The sequence below is a fragment of the Pelodiscus sinensis genome, chromosome 16 (assembly GCF_049634645.1).
Source record: "Pelodiscus sinensis isolate JC-2024 chromosome 16, ASM4963464v1, whole genome shotgun sequence".
Taxonomy (NCBI): domain Eukaryota; kingdom Metazoa; phylum Chordata; order Testudines; family Trionychidae; genus Pelodiscus; species Pelodiscus sinensis.
In genome coordinates, this window is record NC_134726.1 from 29397503 (window position 1) to 29420083 (window position 22581).

The 22581-nt window shown below is 44.8% G+C and overlaps 1 protein-coding gene across 4 annotated transcripts in view; it reads right to left on the bottom strand.

The window, feature by feature from the left end:
* Positions 1-22581, bottom strand: part of CARD11 (caspase recruitment domain family member 11) — an 81214-nt gene that overhangs the window by 11450 nt on the left and 47183 nt on the right. For all 4 annotated transcript variants that reach the window (XM_075899621.1, XM_075899622.1, XM_075899623.1 and 1 more), the window contains 9 exons: positions 21945-21996; positions 19056-19171; positions 17807-17910; positions 11691-11743; positions 9836-9968; positions 9036-9237; positions 4096-4222; positions 2385-2625; positions 1635-1731 (listed from right to left, as the gene is read on the bottom strand). In XM_075899621.1, the coding sequence (XP_075755736.1) occupies positions 1635-1731; positions 2385-2625; positions 4096-4222; positions 9036-9237; positions 9836-9968; positions 11691-11743; positions 17807-17910; positions 19056-19171; positions 21945-21996 (1125 nt within the window). The remainder of the gene's footprint in view (positions 1-1634; positions 1732-2384; positions 2626-4095; positions 4223-9035; positions 9238-9835; positions 9969-11690; positions 11744-17806; positions 17911-19055; positions 19172-21944; positions 21997-22581) is intronic.

Consider the following 22581-nt stretch of genomic DNA (forward strand, 5'->3'; position numbering starts at 1 on the left):
ACCGCTGCTGCTGCCCCTTGAGACCCGGTGCCTGTGGTCTGCTGGGGACGGTCCCCAGCAGACCACAGGCACCCGGACTGAAGCCGCAGCCGCGGGGGGTCCCGCGCCTCTGAGGCTTTGCCAGAGCAAAGCCTCAGAGGCGCGGGGAACCGCCGCTGCTGCCGCTCCAGTCTGGGTGCCTGTGGTCTGCTGGGGACGGTCCCCAGCAGACCACAGGCACCCTGACTGAAGCCGCAGCCGCGGGGGGGTCCCGCGCCTCTGAGGCTTTGCTCTGGCAAAGCCTCAGAGGCACGGGACCCCCCCGGTGCCTGTGGTCTGCTGGGGACCGTCCCCAGCAGACCACAGGCACCCAGACTGGAGCGGCAGCAGCGGCGGTTCCCCGCGCCTCTGAGGCTTTGCTCTGGCAAAGCCTCAGAGGCGCGGGACCCCCCGCGGCTGCGGCTTCAGTCCGGGTGCCTGTGGTCTGCTGGGGGCCATCCCCAGCAGACCACAGGCACCCAGACTGAAGCTGCAGCCGTGGCGGGGTCCCTGCCTCTGAGGCTTTGCCAGAGCAAAGCCTCAGAGGCGTGGCACCCCGCTGCCACTGCAGCTCTGCTCCCCGTGTCCCTGGTCTGCTGGGGGGGGGGGCGCAGCTAGTGTGCTCCCCCCCCCCAGCAGACCAGGCTTTTGTTTTGGACTCTGGGGCAGAGCAGCTGGGGCGCTGCCGATTGGTCCTGCAGCGCCCGTGGGCACTACTGGACCAACCCAGCAGCACCCCAGCTGCTCTGCCCCAGGTCCTGATTCAGCCGCTGCTGGTCAGTTTCAGCAGCGGCTGAATCAGGACGTCTGGGGCAGAGCAGATGGGGTGCTGCTGGGTTGGTCCAGTAGCACCCCAGCTGCTCTGCCCCAGGCGTCCCCAAGTCAGCTTCTGCTGAAACTGACCAGCGCTGACTACAGGAAGCCCGAGGCAGAGTTGCTCTGCCCCGGGCTTCCTGGAATCAGCTGCTGATCAGTTTCAGCAGCAGCTGACTTGGGGACGCCTGGGGTTCTTAAGTTGATTCTGTATGTAAGTCAGAACTGGCGGTCAGTTTCAGCAGTGTCTGAATCTGGACGCCAGTTCCGACTTACATACAGATTCAACTTAAGAACAAACCTACAGTCCCTATCTTGTACGTAACCCGGGGACTGCCTGTATAGCAGAAAACTAATTTACTAGTGTACATAACAGGAACACCTAGGGGTAAAGAAATTGACTCAATCCACCTGTGGTTACAGGAACAACTCTGGAGACCGGATGCACAAAGAAGTCGGTAATTCCACTTCTCTGCACAGTGTGTTCTTTTAGAGAGGATGGATACTTTGGACATGCAGTTAGGGGCCAGATGCTTGTTAAGAGAAGGAAGATAAGAGAAGGAATTCTGATTATTAGCTCTAAGGACACAGCTCCATCTCCTTGTAGGATTGAGGGAAAGACCTATGGAAGGTTAGAGGGATGGAAGATTTAAAGAGACTAGGTAGAGTGGGTATTAAACATGAGGGCCAGCATCAGGAGTAACCAAAGGAAGCTTACAGAGAGTGATTCAAAACAGGAAGACATGAGCAGTAGAGACAGCTGCAACAATTGATATGGAAAGACTCCCGCAATGGAGACCTACCCGGAGTGCTCGAAGAGTGTTGGATGAACTTTCTGTTTCATCCCTGCTGCCTCTGTGCATCAGTCGCTGGAGCTTCACCAGGAGCAGTTGCTGGGCTCTACAAGAAACAATAAAGACACATGGATCAGGAAGATGTGTGTGAGATCATCTAGAGGAAGAGTGGATGCAGTGGTCAGTGTTTAGGGCAGGGGGTGGGGAACCTTTTTTAGGCTGTTGGCCATTGACCCACAGAAAAATCAATCGGGGGCCACACACAAGTAAGAGGCAACCCCCCCAAAAACAAACAAAAAAACAAACCCCAAACCCACACATTCCCCTCACACACCAGAGCTTGGGGGTGGGCAGCCTAGTAGATTATGTGATCCAGATCCAGGGGCCACATCCAGCCCCTGAGCCTGAAGTTCCCCACCCCTGGTTTAGGGAAAAGACAAGAGAGAACAGCAGTAAGGAATGCCTGAATCACACTGTAAAACTACAGAACAAAAATAGTCAGCAGGACTGTGGTTCACAGCTGGGGATAAGAGGGTTTCTGGTGTACATCTTCCTGTCTGGTTCTCTGAGAAATCCTGTCTCCTAATAAAATCTGAGGTCTCCTCCTCAAAACCCTTGCAACCAAATGACTGTCCTGATCCTCAACTCTGATATGCAACCCTCCCTCCGTGATAGCAGGAACTGATTTACACAAGAGAGCTCATATAGTTGTTGCTTATAGTCAAGGTTACTGTCCTATTTCAGCCGCATTATGCTCACCTGCTATAGCTGGGGATGGTCCCCATTTCCAGGTTCCTATCAGTGAAAGGGTCAACTCTGGCACACAGCCACTCGCACTTCCCCTGGTACATGGTGTCGAGAATATGCACAATCTCATCACATTTCAACGACAGGGAGCAGCAGTCCAGCTGGCTAGAGATGTTCAGATTCAGACGGATGTGAAATGAGTCTCCTGACGTGATCAATCCTTCTTCCAGTTCTGACAGCAGCTTCCTGTAACCTGCAGCCACAAAGGAATCTGTGACCAAGTGCTGCTGTATTTCTAGCTTTCAGTGAGTAGGCTCTGTTGTGGTAGAAGTTCATGGCATTGAAGTCCTAGTAAACTGAGAGGTCACTTCTGAGAGAAAACATAAACAGTGTCTAAATGACATCCCTTTTTTGAAAGAGGGATGTAAATTAGACAGATCGAAATTGCAAATGAAGCCGGAATTTGAATTTTCCACGCTTCATTTGCATAATGGCAGCCACGCATTCTTTCAAAAAACGGGTATTTCGAAAGTGAAACTGCCATCTAGAGGTGGCTCTTCCGAAAACAAAAACCCTTTTCAAAAGATCCTGTAAAGATCATTTTTTGAGGAGCACAGGATCTTTCAAAAAAGTTTTTTTTTTAAAGAACCACGTCTAGACGGTGGTTTCACTTTCAAAATACCCATTTTTGAAAGAATGCGCAGCCGCCATTATGCAAATGAAGCGCGGGAAATTCAAATCCTAGCTTCATTTGCAATTTCGGTCTGTCTAATTTACATCCCTCTTTCAAAAGAGGGATGTAGCTTAGACATGCATTTAGGGTGCTAGTTTAAATGGTCTGGGAGCAGCTCAGGCTACAAGTATCACAGTTCATAAGTAGTTCCTGTTGTAAGGATACAGTTGGGCAATGTCATTTCTGGTAGGTTATATACAAATCATCCATAAAACAGTGAACTTCCCAACAAAGATGCAGTATGAAAAGCCGCAGTTGCATCCTGCAAGTACAACATGAGTTCTATCAGGAGGTCTAAGGGCAGCCTGTTCACTTTATTAGCAGCTGGCACTCCCACAATCTGTAACATGCTTTATGTGCAGCCAAGTGATGCTCAAAAAAGTGTGATATTCTTTTCTACTTAAACATCAAAGGAAAATCAAAGAAATCACTGTCAGCATGATCTGTACAACTGAATTCCCCTGACCAGGATAAAGAATGGGCCAACACAGCTGTGCAAGTAAAAATGGCTTTTGGAATGTAATTTTTGATCCAATGTACCAAATTCTTGCTACAAGCCCTGATCATGGTCCATGTGCCATGCTCCATCTGTTAAAAGTAAGATAAAACTGCAACCATTATAAACAAGGTAAACTTCAAAGTGTCAATGTGAAATCAGACCTCAGAGACGGAAAAGAAAATTTAGCATGTCAGGTTATGTCACAGAAAATTGTATACAAAAATCATCTTGCACACGGTGACTACTATCTCCAATGACGCACCACTAAGCTCTTCAGATTCTTGGAATGACAGGTGTTTGGGCTATTACTGCTTTTCAGTTACATTGCTGTAAATCTAAAGTAGCTTGACAGAAACCAGTGGATTTACCTCAGGATTGATTACTCCAGTACAACTAAGAGCAGAGTTTGGCTCAACGGATTCTGATCTAGCAGAGGACTTGCCTTATCAAAAAAACTGGCAATTTCTGATAAGCCAAACTTTAGGTCTTACCTTCATGGTTTGGTTTATACTGGAGGATTACTGGTCCACTACACCTCTGAATTGTCCAATGAGCTTCTTCCTTTGTGCAGGTATCCAAAGGAACACTCTGATTTTCCCCTTTGATGCAGCCTTCCAGCTAGATGAAAGAAGTACTGTTAGCTGTGAGCTTAGTGTGTGAGCCAATCATGCCACCTATTAAATTCAGTAGCTTCTTTCTACATTAAACAACCTGGCTACTTTTGCTAGCAATGCAATTACATTTAAATTATTTGCCTGTAGCTTCTTTTCTCTCCTCTAGAAATTCAGACAGTTGATGGAACTGTAACTCCACAATAATCCATGTTTCCCTAGTAAGAGTCACTACTGGGAATGGCATAAGGCTGATAGCTTTAGGGTAAGCTGGCAGCTATTCCTTTCCCAGCTTCTCCTATCAAGAGCAGCAATAGGGAAGGGCCTAGTAATATTGCTGGTGGTGGTGCTCATGGTACATGCAGTTCCTGCAGGAGTCATAGAAGAATGATGCACAAGCCATGGGGCTTAACAAAACATAGAGCTACCACAGTGACATCTTCTCCAGGCAGAAGTGGCTGCTGGGTGTAACAGTTGTAAGGATAACAGCTCATAGACTCACAGATTTTAAGGTCAGAAAGGACCATAATAATCATCCAGTTTGACCTCCTGCATATTGCAGACCACAGAACCTCAACCACTCATTACTGAAATAGACCCCTGACATTTGGCGGAGTTACAGAAGTCCTCAAATACTGGTTAAAGACTTTAAGTTACAAGGGAATTTGTCTTTTACACAAGTTTAAATCCACAAGTGACCCACACTCTATGCTCCCTCCGTGGGTTACACAGGGTAGGTTTAAACTACCTCTTTTCCCGATTTTTTTCTGGAAGAGGCTTTTTCAAAATTTGGCCTGTCTACACTGAGCCAAATTTTGGAAAAATCCACCTCTTTTGAAGATCCCTTCTTCCTTATAGAACAAGGAAGACAGGGCTTCCGAAAGAGCACATTTGCTTTTCCGGAAAAAAAAAAAAAAAAAAAAAAGCAGAAGAGCAAACATGTATCTCGAAAAAACCCTGCAGCCTAGATGTACTTCCAGGGAAAACTCCTTCCTAACCCCAAATATGGTAATCAGACCCTGTGCATTTGAGCAAGGCACAGCAGGCAGACAATTGGGAGAGAATTCTCTGAAGTAACTCAGCGCCTTCTCCATCTAGTGTTCCATCTCCAGCCAGAGAGGATTTTTGCTACTGGCAGTTGCAGATCATCTACATGCGATTGCAGAGAGTCCAATCATCCACTCCCCTCCATAAACTTATCAAACTTAGTCTTGAAGCCAGTTAGGTTTTTTTGCCCCCACGGCTCCACTTGGAAGGCTGTGCCACAACTGCACTCCTCTGACGATTAGAAACCTTGACCTAATTTCAAGCCTAAACTTGTTGATGGCCAGTTTATATCCATTTGTTCTGGTGTCCACATTGGCACTTAACTTATGTAACTCCTCTCCCTCTCTGGTATTTATCCCTCTGATGTAATCACTGAGAGCAATCAGTCTTCTTTTGGTTAGGTTAAACCAGAAAAGCTCTTTGAGTCTCTTCTCATAAGGTAGATTTTCCATTCCTTGGATCCTCTTAGTAGACCTTCTCTACACCTGTTCCAGTTTGATTTTATCTTTCTTAAGCATGAGATAAGCAGAATTGCATCCAGATGGGGTCTCACAATGTTTTGAAAAATAATTCTAACACATCCCTGACTCTACTGGAATATCTCTTCTGATGCATCCTAGGTCAACATCACATTGAGGGCACAGTCATCCTGTGATTAATCAATATGCCCACGCCTTTTGCCTTCTCTGTTTCTTCCATCTGCTAAGTCCCCAGCTTATGGAAAAAAATCTTGTTAGACCCTAAATTAAATTGCATCCCATTTCTATTACTCCAGTTTACAAGGTCTTCCTGATTTCCTTGCATGATACTCCAGTCCTCCTCTGTACTGGCTGTACCTTTAATTTGATGCCATCCATAACTTTTCTTAGCACACTCTCACTTGTGTCGAGATCAGTAATAAAACTGTTGAATAAGATTGGTTCCAAGACTAATCCCTGAGGGACTCCACTGGTCACCTCCCTCCAGGCTGACAGTGTGACACATTGTAGTCTTGCCTTTAACTAGTTTCTTTCCACTTTCAATGCTCATATTAATCACTATTTTCTCTAAATTTAACTAATGATTTCCCATGTGGAACTGTATCAAGTGCCTTATTGAAATCGGGTAGATTTGACTGATTGCATTTCCTTTGTCTAACAAAATCAGTTATCTTCTCAACGAAAATGTGACAAAGTGGAGGCATTTATTCACTTTGTTACGTTGCATGTGAGTACCACTGTCCCATAGTAACCCCATGGGTATGTCTCAGTTTCCTGGGTACTGCACCAATACCTAGATGGCAAAGGGAATTTTGAGTGTGATATCCTCCTGTGGCCGATGCCTTTCGTAACCTGAGCTTAGGAGGGGGAACAACCTGGTGACACTTATTGTCCAAGAAACAGGACAAAGGCTAGAGAAGGAGCCTGGCTGGGGATGGGGATGGGACCAGACTTCTGGGAGTGGGGAGTCTAGGCTGGCTTGGGGGCACAGGGCAAGAAACAGGCAATAGCTTTGGGGGCCCCTCTCCTTAAGATGGTTTGTACTGACTGATCCTGGTTTCTGTGTTGACAAATCTGTTCTATGTTGTGACCCTGTCGACTAAGAAACCCTTCTGTTCTACCTGCCAGCTGAGAGTCGCACCTTACTGTGGATGGGGTGTGTGTGTGCAAGGCCCTGTGACTCCCCCATACTTTGGTGACAGAAGGTGATCAGACTGGTCTGGTGAAATCTACCTTTTGTAAAATGATGTTGTATTTCATCCTGATTACTGCTCACCTATGTGTGCGTAATTACTTTCTCTTTCCAAATTTATTCCAAGATCTTGCATACAATTAAGATCAAACAGGCCTGGATCTCTCTCCCATCCCCTTTTTAAAGCATAGGGACTATATTAGCTATAGTTTTCTTCATTGGTATATCCATTCTTACTTGATTTTCCTTCCACTCAATGTTAAAATCAGGTATGGAGAGTCCATGAGCATCTCCCACCCATCTCTTCCAAGTTCCTAGTTTAAAGCTCTTTTAATGATTTGTGCCAACCTCCAGCCCAGAAGTCTATTTCCCTCCCTACTCAGGTGGAGTCCATCGCAGGAGTCCATCAATACCTCCCAATGGTCAAGCATCTCAAGGCCCTCCTTATAGCACCACTGCCTGAGTCATCTGTTGATAATCATAACTTTGTATCGCCTTCATTCTCTTCCTCTAGGGGTAGGTAGAATCCCTCTGAATATCACATGAGTCTCCATTCCCTTATATGTTCTAGTGAGAATCTAGCTTTGTCATTTGTACTTATATGAAGGATAATCAGTGGATCCTTTCCTGCTCCCATTTGTGTCCTCTTCAACCTCAAGTCCTCACCCTGTATCTCAGCTTCCAGCAGACAGCACACCTTTCAGTGCTCAGGTCTAGCCCTGGTGATAGGTCTGTCTGTTCTTCCGAGTAGGGAGTTCCCAATCATGTAGGCCTGTCTTTTCCTGGTGGTGGTGTGATTCTCCAACCTTCTTCCTGTTCTTCTGATTGTGAGACCTCTTCTCTTCTCTTCTCTTCTCTTCTCTTCTCTTCTCTTCTCTTCTCTTCTCTTCTCTTCTCTTCTCTTCTCTTCTCTTCTCTTCTCTTCTCTTCTCTTCTCTTCTCTTCTCTTCTCCTTTGCAATCTTCTGAAAGGCATCCTGTATCCTCCCAAGGCTCTGAATTCTGTGTATCTCCACTGACTCGTCCCCTCTTCTTATAAGATTTCTCTTCCTTGCCCTCTCACCTTCATTTACTACCTGTTGTGCTTCTCCTTCATTCTCCATCTCATCAAACCTATTCCTGAACTCTGTTTCTCCTTCACCAGCCAGTCTTTTCTTCAGCCTGGTTCCTTGTGGTCACATGCTTTCATTGACCACTGTCCTCACCGAGCAGACTTCCCTCTGAGTTCTTTCAGTCCCGCCTGCATCTGCAGGCCTTGACTTTTCCTTTCAGCCACCTTTTGTCTTTGTTCCATCATCATCTGCATCCCCTTCAAAACTCAAACATGGTTTCCACCTGCATCTCCAAGCCTCGTATCTTCTCTTCCATCTGCTCTATCCAGCGGAACATCATACAAATAAAGCTTTTTTCAGGTACCCCTCTAGGATCATGTACATCCAATAATTTACACATTGGGCTGTCTTCATTATCTCTTCCATGGCTCGGGTCACTACCACCACTGGCCCTGTACCCGTCATAGCTTTCCCACTTAAATTCCTGACAAACGAACACCCAAATGAACGAACAAACCAAACCAAAACCAGAACACCTCACATCCCTGCCCCCAAACTCCCATTTCCACCTGTGTTTGCTGCACCTGTACCAAGGGTTGACTGTCTGGCTGCCTAATCAGGGCCCTGCTTTTCTCACAGCATGTCACCTCCTACCAGTCTTTACAAACCGAAAACAAAACAAACAAACAAATAAGCAAGCACACAAGATGCGGGTGACAGGGAAAGCTCACAACTACTCCCCTCCCAGTCTTTTCCAAGGGATATTACTATAAGAAAGGGGGTAAAAGGACAGGCAGCCGGTCACTCCTGCCCCAACTTCTTCCAGCTGGATCACTGTAAGCTGTCATGGTGCAGGTGTCTAAGAAGCCCATAAATACCCCCCCACTTCCAGACTTTCTCAGCAGGATTCCTGATTAGATCTAAAGATGTAGGAGTATTGGCTGCAGAGAATCTCATAGTTTGTCATTAACAGAGAATTAAAAGAGGAAACAAGAAACAAAGGGGATTAGTGCAATGAGCACACACTGTTTGTTGTTTGTTTAATGCTCACCAGAAGCAGCTGGTGTCCCTCCCGGAGGCCTGCTTTCTCTGCTAGGGATCCCAGCTTGACAGAGCTGATAAAGCTTCCTTTGTCATTGCCTCCCAGCAGAGTGATCTCTGAGTTGAGGCTGTCTCCATTCAGTGTGATGCGCTGGACAGTGTGACAAGAGTTCCTAATGCGAGCAACAGACGTCACAGAAGGACGGAAAGGTCTGTGTTCATGAAACAAACAAACTGCTTAGAGGATGCGGCTCTCAGCTTCTCTCAATTAGTCTGGCACAAAAATAGATATTCTCCACTCAGGATAAATGAGAGGGGGGCATGCAAATGAGCTTTCTGTTTATCAAGCACTAGGATCTAACAACCCCCAGAGAAATCTGCCCTCTCTGCTACAATATTAGGTAAGTTATACAAGAGAATAGCATCTGGGTATCTCCTTAATGCTGAAATAAGACTGAACAGCCTCACGTGTAGAGTGGCACAGTGTCTGGTAACCAACAGCAGTGAGACAAGGTCACTAGGATGAAACTGCTCTCTTCAGAGAAGTTGCCTCCCTTGATTTTTCTGAGACAGGCCTGATTGTCAATCACTGCCTCAGCTGGCAGGATAAACGGTCCCAACATAACATGTGGTGTTGCTGCACTGTGACGCGAGGACATAAGGAAGCAAACTGTGATAACACTGTGTCATGTGATAGCCCATTCTCTGATATTCATGGAGTGACCTAATATCTAGGGGTCAACCTTCCCCTGAGCTGCCTTTTTACTCCTAGATCAGTGTTGAGCAGATAAATCAACATCCCCAAAATACCTTTCCAGAGAGAACTTCCTAAAAATGGAGCTGACGTGCTCAAGGTCATAGGCATCCATGCCTTCAGACTGGTGAGAGGAGGAGGAGGAGTGCACCGAGGGAGCTCCGTGCGAGTACCTGTCATGACTGTCATCTGAAAAGGGAAATAAAAATCAAAGGAATTCTAGATGACACAAGGAAGCAGAATGAGGAAAGGTGCAGGCATAGCTGATTCCAGGGCAAGCCTGGGGGTATATGGGTGGGTTGGTGGGAGAGAAACATTACTTCGATTCAGAGCAGAAAATGACTGGTCCTGGAGGCAGGAATGAAAATCCCCCTCATGCCTGGACCAGTCACCTAGTCCTTCCCATCCAAGTGCCCTTTCTTCCAAATCCAATCGCTTCCTAAGACTCCCTCCTCAAGCAATAGCTCCTTCTTCTCATCACTAATCCCCACTTTGCCTTTCCTCTTCTAAAACACAGATCTGGGGTTTTTCTTGTGCTTTTGTGTCCCGTCATATTTAATTTTTCAGACTGAGGATGCATTGATATTTATAAGGCACCTTGTAAACTAGCAGCCCTACAGAAATGTTTTTCCATAAATGCTAAGGGCCCACCAGATCAGTGTGAGAATGATGGAACGTAACAATCCCTTTGAGAAATTCTTTACAAATGCTCCCAACAGCCCAAGAAGAAAACCATCATTACCCTTGCTCTATGCAGAGAAAGATCGACATTCAGAGTGGTTCAGGGACATGCCAAAGATTACACATCGGTTCTGGACCAAAATCGGAATCTAGGGGTTCCTGGTTCCCAGTCCCTTGCTTAGCCCACATAATCTCTTTCTGGCAAAATGAGTGCTCTCCAACAGCCAGAATCCATTCACCTTGCCCTGTAGCAACTTCTGCTCAGAAAGGTTGGGCTTATAGAATCAGTGAGCTGCTCCTGAACCACTTCTCATTGTGAGGTTTGGAGCAAACAAGCAGCAGCTCTCTCTCCAGCTACTGGTCCCACGCCATTTCCTAAGATACAGGTTCAATGGTCCTTTGTTTCCTTTTGAGCACTGAGGCTACATCTACACTACAAGGTTTTTGCGCAAGAAGCCTTTTGCGCAAGAGTTTCTGCACAAAAACGTGCAAGAGCACATCCACACCTCAAAGCGCATTGCAAAAGCCATGTGCTTTTGTGCAAGAGAGCATCCACACTGCATGGATGCACTTGCACAAGAAAGTGAATTCTGTGAATGGCCATCAGAGCACCTGTGCTTTTTCCCTCTGGAGCATCCACGCTTGCCTTCTTGTGCAATAGCTGTAGCGCTAAAAGCAGTTATGCCTCGTGAAAGGAGGTTTACCTACGGCAGAAAAAGCCCTCTTTTCTGCCATTTAACTGCCCATTTAGTTGCGCAAAAGCTCATTTGAGGTGTGGACGCTCCACAGGTTTTTGCGCAAAAACCTTGTAGTGTACATGTAGCCTGAATGTCCCTTCTGGTCAGTATAGTCTCTGTAATTAGCAGAACCCCGCATAGTGCTTCGGCCTCAAAAGGCTGGCCTACTGGGGTCTACTCCATATGAAAAAAGAGAGAGTCTGGCGTGAATTGGTTTTATCGCAATTGTTATATTTTCCAATGGGTGTGAAGGTGAGAGTCCTTCATATTCTTGCAGAGGCTCTACCTATGTTAATGGAAGCCAGTGAACAAATAGGAATCTCTCTCCTATCCCAGGTCTGCCTGTGATAATGAAAAGTCAGTGTGATCACGTATCTTCCTTCCTCCAACTCTTTATGTGATTATAGGGACCGGTGAACAACACCTGAGTCTGGTGAGCTAAGGAATCATGGCTCATGACTGTGGACTGGTGTGTCCCGCGCCACTCACTTACCATCTAGTTCCAAAGTATCACAGCCAAAGCTGTCATTGTCCTCTTCAGCAAGGCTGGAATTAAAAAACAAAGAAAGAGATGTCCACTGTTTAACATTCAGCAGGTATCAGTCGGCTCTGAGCAATGAAGGGCTATGGTGGAGGAGGGTGTTGAAGGTGGCAGGTGAAACAGAAGGACAGTGCCAACAGACTAAGCTTTACAGACATGTGACACCGAGAAGAAGCAGGAAAGCTGCATAGGAAACATTATCTGGAGAGGCCTGTGGAGGAGAGAGAGAGGCGTGGGAAGCCGTGGGAAGTTTCAGAAGGAAGAAGTGCTAACACAGAGGTGACGAAGATTCTGACAGGTGGAAGGAAACTGTGGTCTCTCGTGGCTTGAACTGGTTGATATGCACTTACTATTTCAGTTCTTCTTTCGAACAGTGCATGCATAATACCTGCTTTAGACTGCCATGTGCTTTGTTCCACACTGGATTCAAAATGTAAGGGAAGGGCTTCAAATAGAGCCATACATATGATTTATTTTGGTTATGCCTTTGAAGTGCATTTGAAGCATTAGAACAGCTGCACGGGTCTTCCGGAGAGACCTTTTACAATGGACTGTCTGGTGAAATCAGAGGAATGTCAGGATGTACAGGCTATGTGCAGCACCTCCCATTTCCACAACCATCGTCCCAATCCAACTCCCTTTGAAATCAGTAAGGACTCACTTCAATGAAAGTTGGATCAGGCAACAGACCAAAATACTAGCCACTTCAGGTCTTGCTGACATCTTCACTAAAAATAAAAACCAAAGGGCCAGATTAGGATTCCTTTACTGAGACTGAACAGCATCTTCCTCCACAACAGAACAAAGTCCTCCACTCACAGGGACTTTCTTGAGGAAGGAGTAAGATGCAGCTTATCAAGAAGAAGGCCCACAAAAGTGGGCCCCAAAAGGCAGGTTGTTATATTAATGTAGAGGGAATAAATGACAAAAGATCAGCCAAGAGTAAAAACAGCTCTGGTGTGGTTGCCTCCCTGCTAGAAAAAAACAAACAAACAAAAAAAGCCACCTCAGCCTAACACAGGGTTGTATCAGTTGCTCAGAGACTTGACATATGATACCAGCATCAGGCTATTTGGGCATTGTGTTAGTTGCATTAGTTGCTTACAGAAGTGTTGCAAAATACAGTCCTGGCTGGCTGAGCCTGATTCTGATTAAACAGAAGAAAAAGGAGAGGGACAGGCAAGAAAAGAAATAAGGGTAGGGAAGGGAAAGGACACACGAGGAAGGACACAGCTTGTATTTGGCATTAGCTGGAGCCAGTGAAGACTGTGATGTCATCTGGCTCCTTCCTATTGGCCCAGTGAGGCTATCTTTCAGGATCCGATGACAAATGTTATGAGTCCCAGGAGATGGTAGGGGAAGGTAGCCATGAAGAGGAGTCTTGCTCCTTCCCTATCTCCTGTCTTTTAATCAACTAGCTTTACAGTAGCCAGATTACCACTCCCCCTCCGCCAAAGTCTCTTAAAGGCCTCAAAAGGAAATGACAGCCAGAATAGCCCATGACTTCATTAATTTGCCCACCAATTTGGCTTAATTTCCAACATACCCATTTTGGTTCATTAACATGGCTGTCCTTAAGATTTGTGGTGCCCTAGGCAGCCCAAACACCTGTACCTTCCATCCCTGGGCGGGGCTGTGCTCAGGCTATGGGGGGCAAGGAAGAAGGATAAGGAGGCTGATGGGTGAGCAGGCAGACTGAGTGGCACCGCTGGCTGGAGCTGTGGGCTGGCAGGCGGAGCGAAGGAGAGGTGGAGTGAGGACACTGGAGGCTGGGGGACTGGATCCAATGAGGCTGGGAGGTGGAGCAGGGTGAGGGAGGGCTAGGAGATTTGGTCCTATGGGACTGGGAGGTGGAATAGGGGGAAGGGAGCTGGGGGATTGGCTACTGGTGCCCTACGCAGCTGCATTTGCCTAAGGACTGACCTATTCATTAATTTCTTCTCCCATATTTTTCTTGTTTACCAGGCAGGATCTTAACAGTCCTTGAATTATATGAGTAGACCCTTCTGTTTAAACTAATTAAGTCTGTCTCCCTATTGCATCTTTTCTTCCCAGCATCTGTTTTTATAGGTTACTCTGACATTTTATGAACTTTCGCTAACTTTTCACCACTGAACTCACAATTAGGGTAAATTTGTAGGCCCAGTTATCACAACAATGTCCAGCCAAGTGAATGATCTAATTGGCTAAATATCTAAAGCAACTTGGCTATGTTAATGCTGCAGATTGAGACCAGTTAATGCTGCAAATTGGTTTAAATTATAACGCCCCCATTCTCATCCTTGAGGCTAACATTTTCGCCACTTGATCCAAGGTGAAAGGGGAATTTTTGCAGAAAGTTTGGGGAAAATCAGTTCAACTACTTTAAAGTTATGCGATCCTGCAGGGAGAAATAAACCCAACCACTTCCCCCCCCCCCCACTATAATAAATTGCCTCATTTCATTTTCACACAAATAACTCAAAACCAGCTGAACTGTGAAACCTGAAACTTGGCATGTAAATAGTAATTTTTTTCAGTATGTCCATGAAATGAACAAGTTTGAAAAGAGCTTGGCAGGCTAATCATAAAGTTGTAAGCTATTGAAAAATTACTTCTGAGCATGCTCCAGGGACATCTGTAAAGATTTTTAACTCAGCAGAAAAAGACTACACCTCTACTCTGCTGGACACTGTGCACATTTCTGTGTCTTGCCAGACGGAAACAGGGTGTGCTATTGGGATAATTTGCACAAAATGTGTTTTTTCTCTCTCTCACACAGCCTTAACATCTGGAACCAGAAGCAGTCATGGGTCTCAAGGTTTGCACACATGACCGACACCAAGATTTTACGCTGGCTTTACAGTTTTTATTGCACTCTGTAAATTTTCATATGAAAAAAACTAAGATAAATGTTCAAAACGGTCGCTGATTCTTGGTGCCCAGGTTGAGAGATGTAAGTTCTGATTTTAACAGTTGTGGAGCCTTTCCGCTCCTACTGACTTCAAAAGCACAAGGGCTCTGATCCTCTGGAAGCTAGACCCAAGCTGTCACAAAAATTGGAGCAGCCCAAATCAGTGGCCTAAATGTCTTTTTCACACGCTGACACACAGTCAGCACTTTGTACACCAATGGGCTGCTCTCCTCTTAGCTCAACCATGCTGAAAGCTGTCTCAAAGAGATGTGAACTCCGCTGCCTCTTCCACCCCTTTTACCTTAATGAGGTGTGAACTTCAGAACCTCTTTAGGACCAAAACACTTGCAACTGTCTATTCTCTCTCCTTTGCCTGCTATCACACTCCACACTCTGGCCCCCACAACAGCACAACATAAAGCATGCACAGTTAAACCAAAGAGAGTCAAGAAACATGAAAAATTATGTACTTACAATAAGGTTAATTCAGCCCTTTTGTATATTTTACGGTAAGCATGTAATGAAACAACAAAAATGTAATACACTAGATTTTAAGAAGAAAAAACAGGAATAAAAATGCTACATTTGTAGAAGGTGCTAAAGTTAACATATTAGTAAGAATCTTGCCGTTGATATGTTTTGCTTTGTTAAATTTTGGCTGGTTTTTTTTTTTTCGGAAAAAAATACACAAATTGCAAATTGCAATTTGGTACCTTTTCCGATTTTTTTTGGACGAGACTTTTTCGATATTTGGCCCGTCTACAGGGGGCCAAATGTCAGAAAAACCTCCTTTTTTGGAAGAGCCCTTATTCCTCATAAAATGAGGAATATGGGGCTTCCAAAAGGGTGCGTCTGTTCTTCTCAAAATTCCCCGGATGCGGCGGAGTTTTTCCAGGATACCTCTGGTCTAAGAGCAACTCTTGGAAAAAGTTTGAGGATATCTGGTCAGACATTAAACTATTGCATATATTATCAGTTTAGTTTATATTAGTCTCCAATACTCATAGGTTACATTCTCACTGATTTATTTAGGTTCAGGTTTGTGTGTGCTTGTAGGCTTGTTTCATCCAAGTTTTACAAATAATGAACACTGAATTGTGTTATTTATATGGAATTTCTATGTTGTGCATACATTTATATATAGTTTGTTTCATTGTGTGTTTATATTTTACATAAGAACAATAAAAATGAAGTTTTAAAAAAATTCCCCCAGTTTCCTTAACATGAGTGTTTTGCATGTCCTAATTAAAAAACAATATTCAGCATAAAAAACAATGAATAGTCTATCAGCACCTCAAAGACTAACATATTTCATTAGTCTTTAAGGTGCTGCTAGACTATTAATTGTTTTTTTAAGTTTTTCCAGTTACAGACTAACTCGGCTACACCTCTGAAATATTTAGCATGACAACATTAGTAGCAGTTGGGTGCTACAATCCAAAACAAATACATATCATGGTTGGTCAGATCCCAGGACTTCATTTTTTTTTTAAAGGGAAGTGTTAACTTAAACTGCTTATGACCAATTTATGATGAACTGTGCCGTATCTGCACTATTTGTTATGAATAGTGCATGCTTCTACGTGTTTGGTTATGGAGTGGGCGGGGGTTACTTCATACAGAATTTGATTAAAGATACCAAGCAGGACTGGTTAAACAATTTTTGGTATTTTTTTGGTGAAACAATGACAGGTAAGAGTGTGGGGGGGGGGGGGGGGGAGGAGGAGGGAGTGGAATACCTTTTAACTGGCTCCATCCAAACTGGAACGGATTATTCTTCCCAAGGTTAAATTTTGGGATTAAGGGGAATTGAACCTCAGAGATCCTAGAAAAGGGCTTGTAGGAGCCAAGGAGAGGCAGCTCGAGGAGTGTAGTGGAAAGCTAACAGCCTGGCAAACACAGCTGAAACTGCAGCATAGTAGGTTTTCCCCTTCCAGAGATGGAGACAGCTGGGCTGAGGAGAATCCACAAAGGTGTAATGATATCCATGCATAGGCATGCCATTTGTCCAGTTTTAAACCAGACAGTTCTGCTTTTCTAAACCCTTTCCCCATCCAGTCCTGAGACTAGTTTTGTCTGGTATCAAATGAAAGATGCCATAATGAAGAGTGCTCTGCTCTGCCCCTCACTCCAGTGTGATGTCGTATGCACTATGCAAGAGAAGTCTTGCCAGCTGGGGCAAGGTGGCACGCTTCAAAAAACCCCTCTAGGCTATGACCTAGTACCGCACCGGGCACATGAGGTCACAACAAGATGGGTGAGGTCATGCTGGGAAGGGAAGGCCCATGCCATTCCCAAAAGTACCAGCATATCCAGTACTTCAGGAATGCCTCAGTGGCCAACCTATCCATGTGTGTAGGGCCTTTTCAACAGTTTTTACCCTGGGTTTGATTTACTTTGCACCGTAAGAGGCACATAATAATAATAATGGCCATACCAGGTCAGACCAAAGGTCCATCTAGCCCAGTATCCTGTCTTCTAAAACTGGCCAATGCCAGGTGCCACAGAGGGAATGAACAGAACAGGTATCATCTAGTGATCCATCCTCTGTTGCCCATCCTGGCTAACAGGATTTATCTAGCTCTTGTATTTATCTAGCTCTTTTTTGAACTCTTATAGTCTTGGCCTTCGCAACATCCTCTGTCAAGGAGTTCCACAGGTTGACTGTACCTTGTATGAAGAAATACTTCCTTTTGTTTGTTTTAAAGTTACTACCTATTAATTTCCTTTGGTAACCCCTAGTTCTTGTGTTATCGGAATAGTAAATAATGCTTCCTTATTCACTTTTTCCACACTAGCCATGATTTTATAGACCTCTCATATCCCCTTTAGTCATCTCTTTTCCCAGCTGAAAAGTCCCAATCTTATTAATCTCTCTTCATATGGCAGCCGTTCCATACCCCTAATCAAGGATGTAACTGTAAACCGATGCTTGTCATATGCTCCCCAAGGGAAACGTTTACAGGGGTCAAAGCCAATCCGGGCCTGTGCTGTTGACATTGGAGGGAGTTAGGGGGCTGCAGCCCAAGCATTCAGTCTGAGTGTGCTTATACCACAGGAATCCATCCTGACCGAGGTGAGGGAAGCCAGGTCAGACTAAAGGAGTAGGAGGCGCAGTTAATTCGGTAGTCTTAACAGTGTTTTTTACACACCTTTCACAAACACAGCTACCCACCTGCAATGAGGAGCATCTTCTTTGCAACGTCGGACTATGGAGTCATTTCCTGGAGGTTCTGGGGTGGTGGACATGATACTGTGGTTTCGATTTCTCAGGGTTTGCTTTTTTTTAAAAAGAAAAAAAGTCCACGTTAAGTATCATATCCATTTCTCCTTTTGAAAGTCATCAGTGTTTTGGTCTGGTACCTTACTGCAAATGCTCTCCATTTAATATGGACTATTGGGACAAACTCATTCCATCGTCACAGCGTCCCACACGCCTATCTGTTCCAACTTTTCTGTGTGTGTATGTGTGCTCATGGTGCAGAGACATGACATGGCCTTATGTGGCGATGCAAATGACTGATTCACTGCAGAGTTTTAGGTTAAACCTTGTTAAATGGGACATATGTTGCATTGTGAATTGGTGTTCTAGGGGATACAGAAAAAAGAAGGAAAAATAAATGTATGCTCATTCTAAATAAATTAATAACACCAGTTCATAAACTATTCTAAACTGCGTTGTAATCAAAACAATGTAATTCATCAACGTATATGACTAATATTCTCAAGGGTATACCTATAAAGGCATCTGAACTTATTAGGCGAGGCGAAAGGTCCCCCACTGGCTATTTTAGGATATAGTTTTTAATTTCCTGGGGGCAGCATTTCTTACAGTGCTCTGGCAAGGCATTTTATTCTTCATCAGATCTTTTATTAACACTCTGCAAGATCATTCTCTTTAACTACACCTGCTGTGTCAGTGCTCACATTGTGTATAATGGCATGTCTACCTTGGGAGATTATGGGGCTACTACAGAAAGGGATTGGTTAGTGCAGAAATTACCAGCTGCTAGCTGTGCCCCTTCTTTGACCCATTGTTGCTTATGGACATGAAGGGCATGAGAAACTCCGATAGAATTTCAAATCTTCCACTAAAATCAATTACAAAGCAGCCTTTGAAAAAACGCCTCTACCGCCTACACTAAGTGTTAAATGGAGAAATGAGATATGGAGAGGTTGTTAATACTCTGCAAAGTCCTGTTGAAATATCTTTAAATAAACATAAGCCAGTTATGTGATTTTGGGAAAGGTTAATAACATAGTTCTAATAAAATGCTATTAAAAGGATTAGGGAGCGACAGACAGGGCCCTGTGTTTGATCGCAGCTGGGTTGCTAGTGCAGAGTTAGTGCTAGGTGGTGGGAGATCTGAATCACATTATAAGGAAGGTCACAGACAAACCAGGGGCATCCAAAGGCTCCTTACAATTTTGCCAGCTTCGCAGTTGCTGACTGAGTTATTGATGGAAACAGGATTGGAGGAACTGGTGTCTGTGTGGCTGCTGCTGGCATCGGCCCCGTCTTCCTCCTGGGCTCTGACTGCTGTGCTCATGAACAACAGAGACGAAGACAAAGAGAGAGGGAGACAGACACAAGGGATTTTTATATTAGATCCACTTCAATATAAACACTTCTGCAGAGCCGCAACAACGTATCGGATTATCTATCCTTCCAGCTTATCCTCTGCCTGCCCCTCCTTTGCCTCCCTATCCTATACAGTGATGCACTAAAGCAGGAATGTGCACACTTCTGGGGGGCACCCTGCCCCTCATTCAACTCAAGGGGGCCAACAGACTTGCTGGGCTCCTGGGCCAGGTGTGGGGGGCCTGGCTCCGTGCTCCCAGAAGGGGTAGGATAGGGCAGCCGGTCCTCAAAGCCCCCTGGAGTGCACCATGCTGCCTTTCTCTCCTCCACACCCAGCTCTGAGAGCAGCCCGGAGCGTGTGCTCCAGCATGATTTAAAGGGCCTGGGTTCTGGTCATAGCGGAGGTAGCAGCTGGGAGTCCTGGCTCTTTTGAAGCACTGGGTCCTGGGGCAACTTCCCCCTTTGCCCTTCCTTGTCAGCAGGCCCCCCCTTTAAACCACATTCCTCTGTGAGGTTCATGAACATTAATCCATCAGTTAAAGAAATGAGCCGACACGAGTAATTGGAGAGGGTCCAGAGAAGAGCAACAAGAATGATTAAAGGCCTAGAGAACATGAGCTATGAGGGAAGGCTGAAAGAATTGGGTTTGTTTAGTTTAGAAAAGAGAAGACTGAGGGGGGACATGATAGCCGTTTTCAGGTATCTAAAAGGATGTCATGAGGAGGAGGGAGAAAACTTGTTTATCTTGGCCTCTGAGGATGGAATAAGAAGAAATGGGCTTAAACTGCAGCAAGGGAGGTTTCGGTTGGACATTAGGAAAGGTTGTTACAAGGAGGAGGGAGTGGTTAAACATTGGAATAAATTGCCTAGGGAGGTTGTTGAATCTCCATCTCTGGAGATATTTAAGAGTAGGTTAGATAAATGTCTATCGGGGATGGTCTAGACAGTAATTTGGTCCTGCCATGAGGGCAGAGGACCAGACTCGATGACCTCTCGAGGTCCCTTGCAGTCCTAATATTCTATGATTCTATGAGTCATCTGTGCTCCATCAGCGGAAATGCGCTTACGGAACATACTGTGTAGCTGAATTCTATCATAGAATCATAGAATACTTGGACTGGAAGGGACCCTGAGAGGTCATTGAGTCCAGTCCCCTGCCCTCATGGCAGGACCCAGTACTGTCTAGACCATCCCTGAGAGACATTTATCTAACCTGCTCTTAAATATCTCCGGAGATGGAGATTCAACAACCTCCCTAGGCAATTTATTCCAGTGTTTAACCAACCTGACAGTTTGGAAGTTTTTCCTAATGTCCAGCCTAAACCTCTCTTGCTGCAGTTTAAGCCCATTGCTTCTTGTTCTATTCTCAGAGGCCAAGAAGGTTTTTTCTCCCTCCTCCTTGTAACAACCTTTTAGATACTTGAAAACCACTATCATGTCCCCTCTCAATCTTCCCTTTTCCAAACTAAACAAGCCCAATTCTTTCAGTCTTCCTTCATAGGTCATGTTCTCTAGACCTTTAATCATTCTTGTTGCTCTTCTCTGGACCCTCTCCAGTTTCTCCACACCTTTTTTGAAATGAGATGCCCAGAATTGGATGCAATACTCCAACTGAGGTCTAATCAGCACAGAGTAGAGCGGAAGAATGACTTCTCATGTCTTGCTCACAACACACCTGTTAATGCATCCTAGAATCATGTTTGGTTTTTTTGCAACAGCGTCACACTGTTGACTCATATTTAGCTTGTGGTCCACTACAACCCCTAGATCCCTTTCTGCCGTATTCCTTCCTAGACAGTTGCTTCCCATTCTGTATGTGTGAAACTGATTGTTCCTTCCTAAGTGGAGCACTTTGCATTTGTCCTTATTAAACTTCATCCTGTTTATCTCAGACTATTTCTCCAATTTTTCCAGATCATTTTGAATTATGACTCTATCCTCCAAAGCAGTTGCAACCCCTCCCAGCTTGGTATCATCTGCAAACTTAATAAGTATACTCTCTATGCCAATATCTAAATTGTTGATGAGTCTACTGAGTCTTTGCTTAATATGTAGGCTCCATTGAGCAGTGACCATGTCTTCCTCTACCCTTTGTACAACACTGAGCCTGCTGTCTGCACGCAACAAATAATGCATGTACTCCCTGTTCAAATTATTTCTTTTTGTAAAATATCTGTTAGTTATTTGCAGGGCACTAGGAAAATTCAGACAACAAGGATGGGACATGGCAATTTGGTGAGACTCTGGCTAACTGATGGATGTGTAAAAATAAATAGCAGTAGGGGATAGGAGTTAAAAACAGAATCCAGCCTGCCAACAGACAAGAAAACTTTTTACATCACCCACTAGACTGGGACCCTTTCCAATCAAAGATTCCCCCAATATTCAGAGACAGAAGACTGTTATGATATTTAAGGTAGATCTAATTTTGTCCCATTTTAAATTATAATCAGATAAAAGATGCAACTTAAAAGTAACTAGAAAGCTAAAACTATCTATGGGATGGATATAGGAGCCTGAAAAGGGGTTGTGGATGGAAAGAATGATCAGACAGCCTCTCATCAATTTGAAATGATGATTAACATTATTTACTGCAAAAGAAGACTGTGGCTGAAATATCACATTTAGTTCTGAGTTCACCCTGTTGGCATTTTAGTTAGAATAACTGATGCAGATAGACTAGATGAGACAGACTGAGACAGGCAATAGGGACACCAGAATTTTCTCTGACCTTGAAAATCAGATGCTTTGCTTGTATTGATGGGGGATTTAGCTCGTGGCAGCTGAAAGAAAGAGGACAGAAATCAAGCCAAACTCAGGGTATGTGTCACATTCACTGTAAAACAGACACCTCCCCCCCGCCCCGCTTCCCCACTGTCACACTGCAGAACCTACGTGCCCTCATCAAACAGGCCCTGGAGAAGAGTTATTTAAACACCAAAGGCATTGTAGTTCCTATATTCCGCAGAGGGAATGACAAAAGATGAAGTGGGTCTCTCATGACTGGTTTCAACAGGCTGCTCATACAAGAAACCTTCCTTCGCCAGGTAAAAGTTAAAAATGGTCCTCTACTGCTTCTGGCAATAAAGACAGTCAGAATTCAGAAAGGTTGGGAAGGGCAGAGAGAATTCAGATGGGACACACAGAAAGAACAGCTCATCCATTCCCTTAGACTGTAGGTTTTTACAATTCATGAATGCCGGGGCAGCAACAGTCAAGCCAGCAGTGAAGGAAGTCAAGGACCTCCATCGTGGAAGGAATAGATGCTTCATGTAGTTTTGAATTAGGTACCTAATTCTGCTCCAGACTTTGTTTATATCTTCCTATAGTTCCTTCCAGGTGATGCTTTTCCATCACAGTTGCATTTT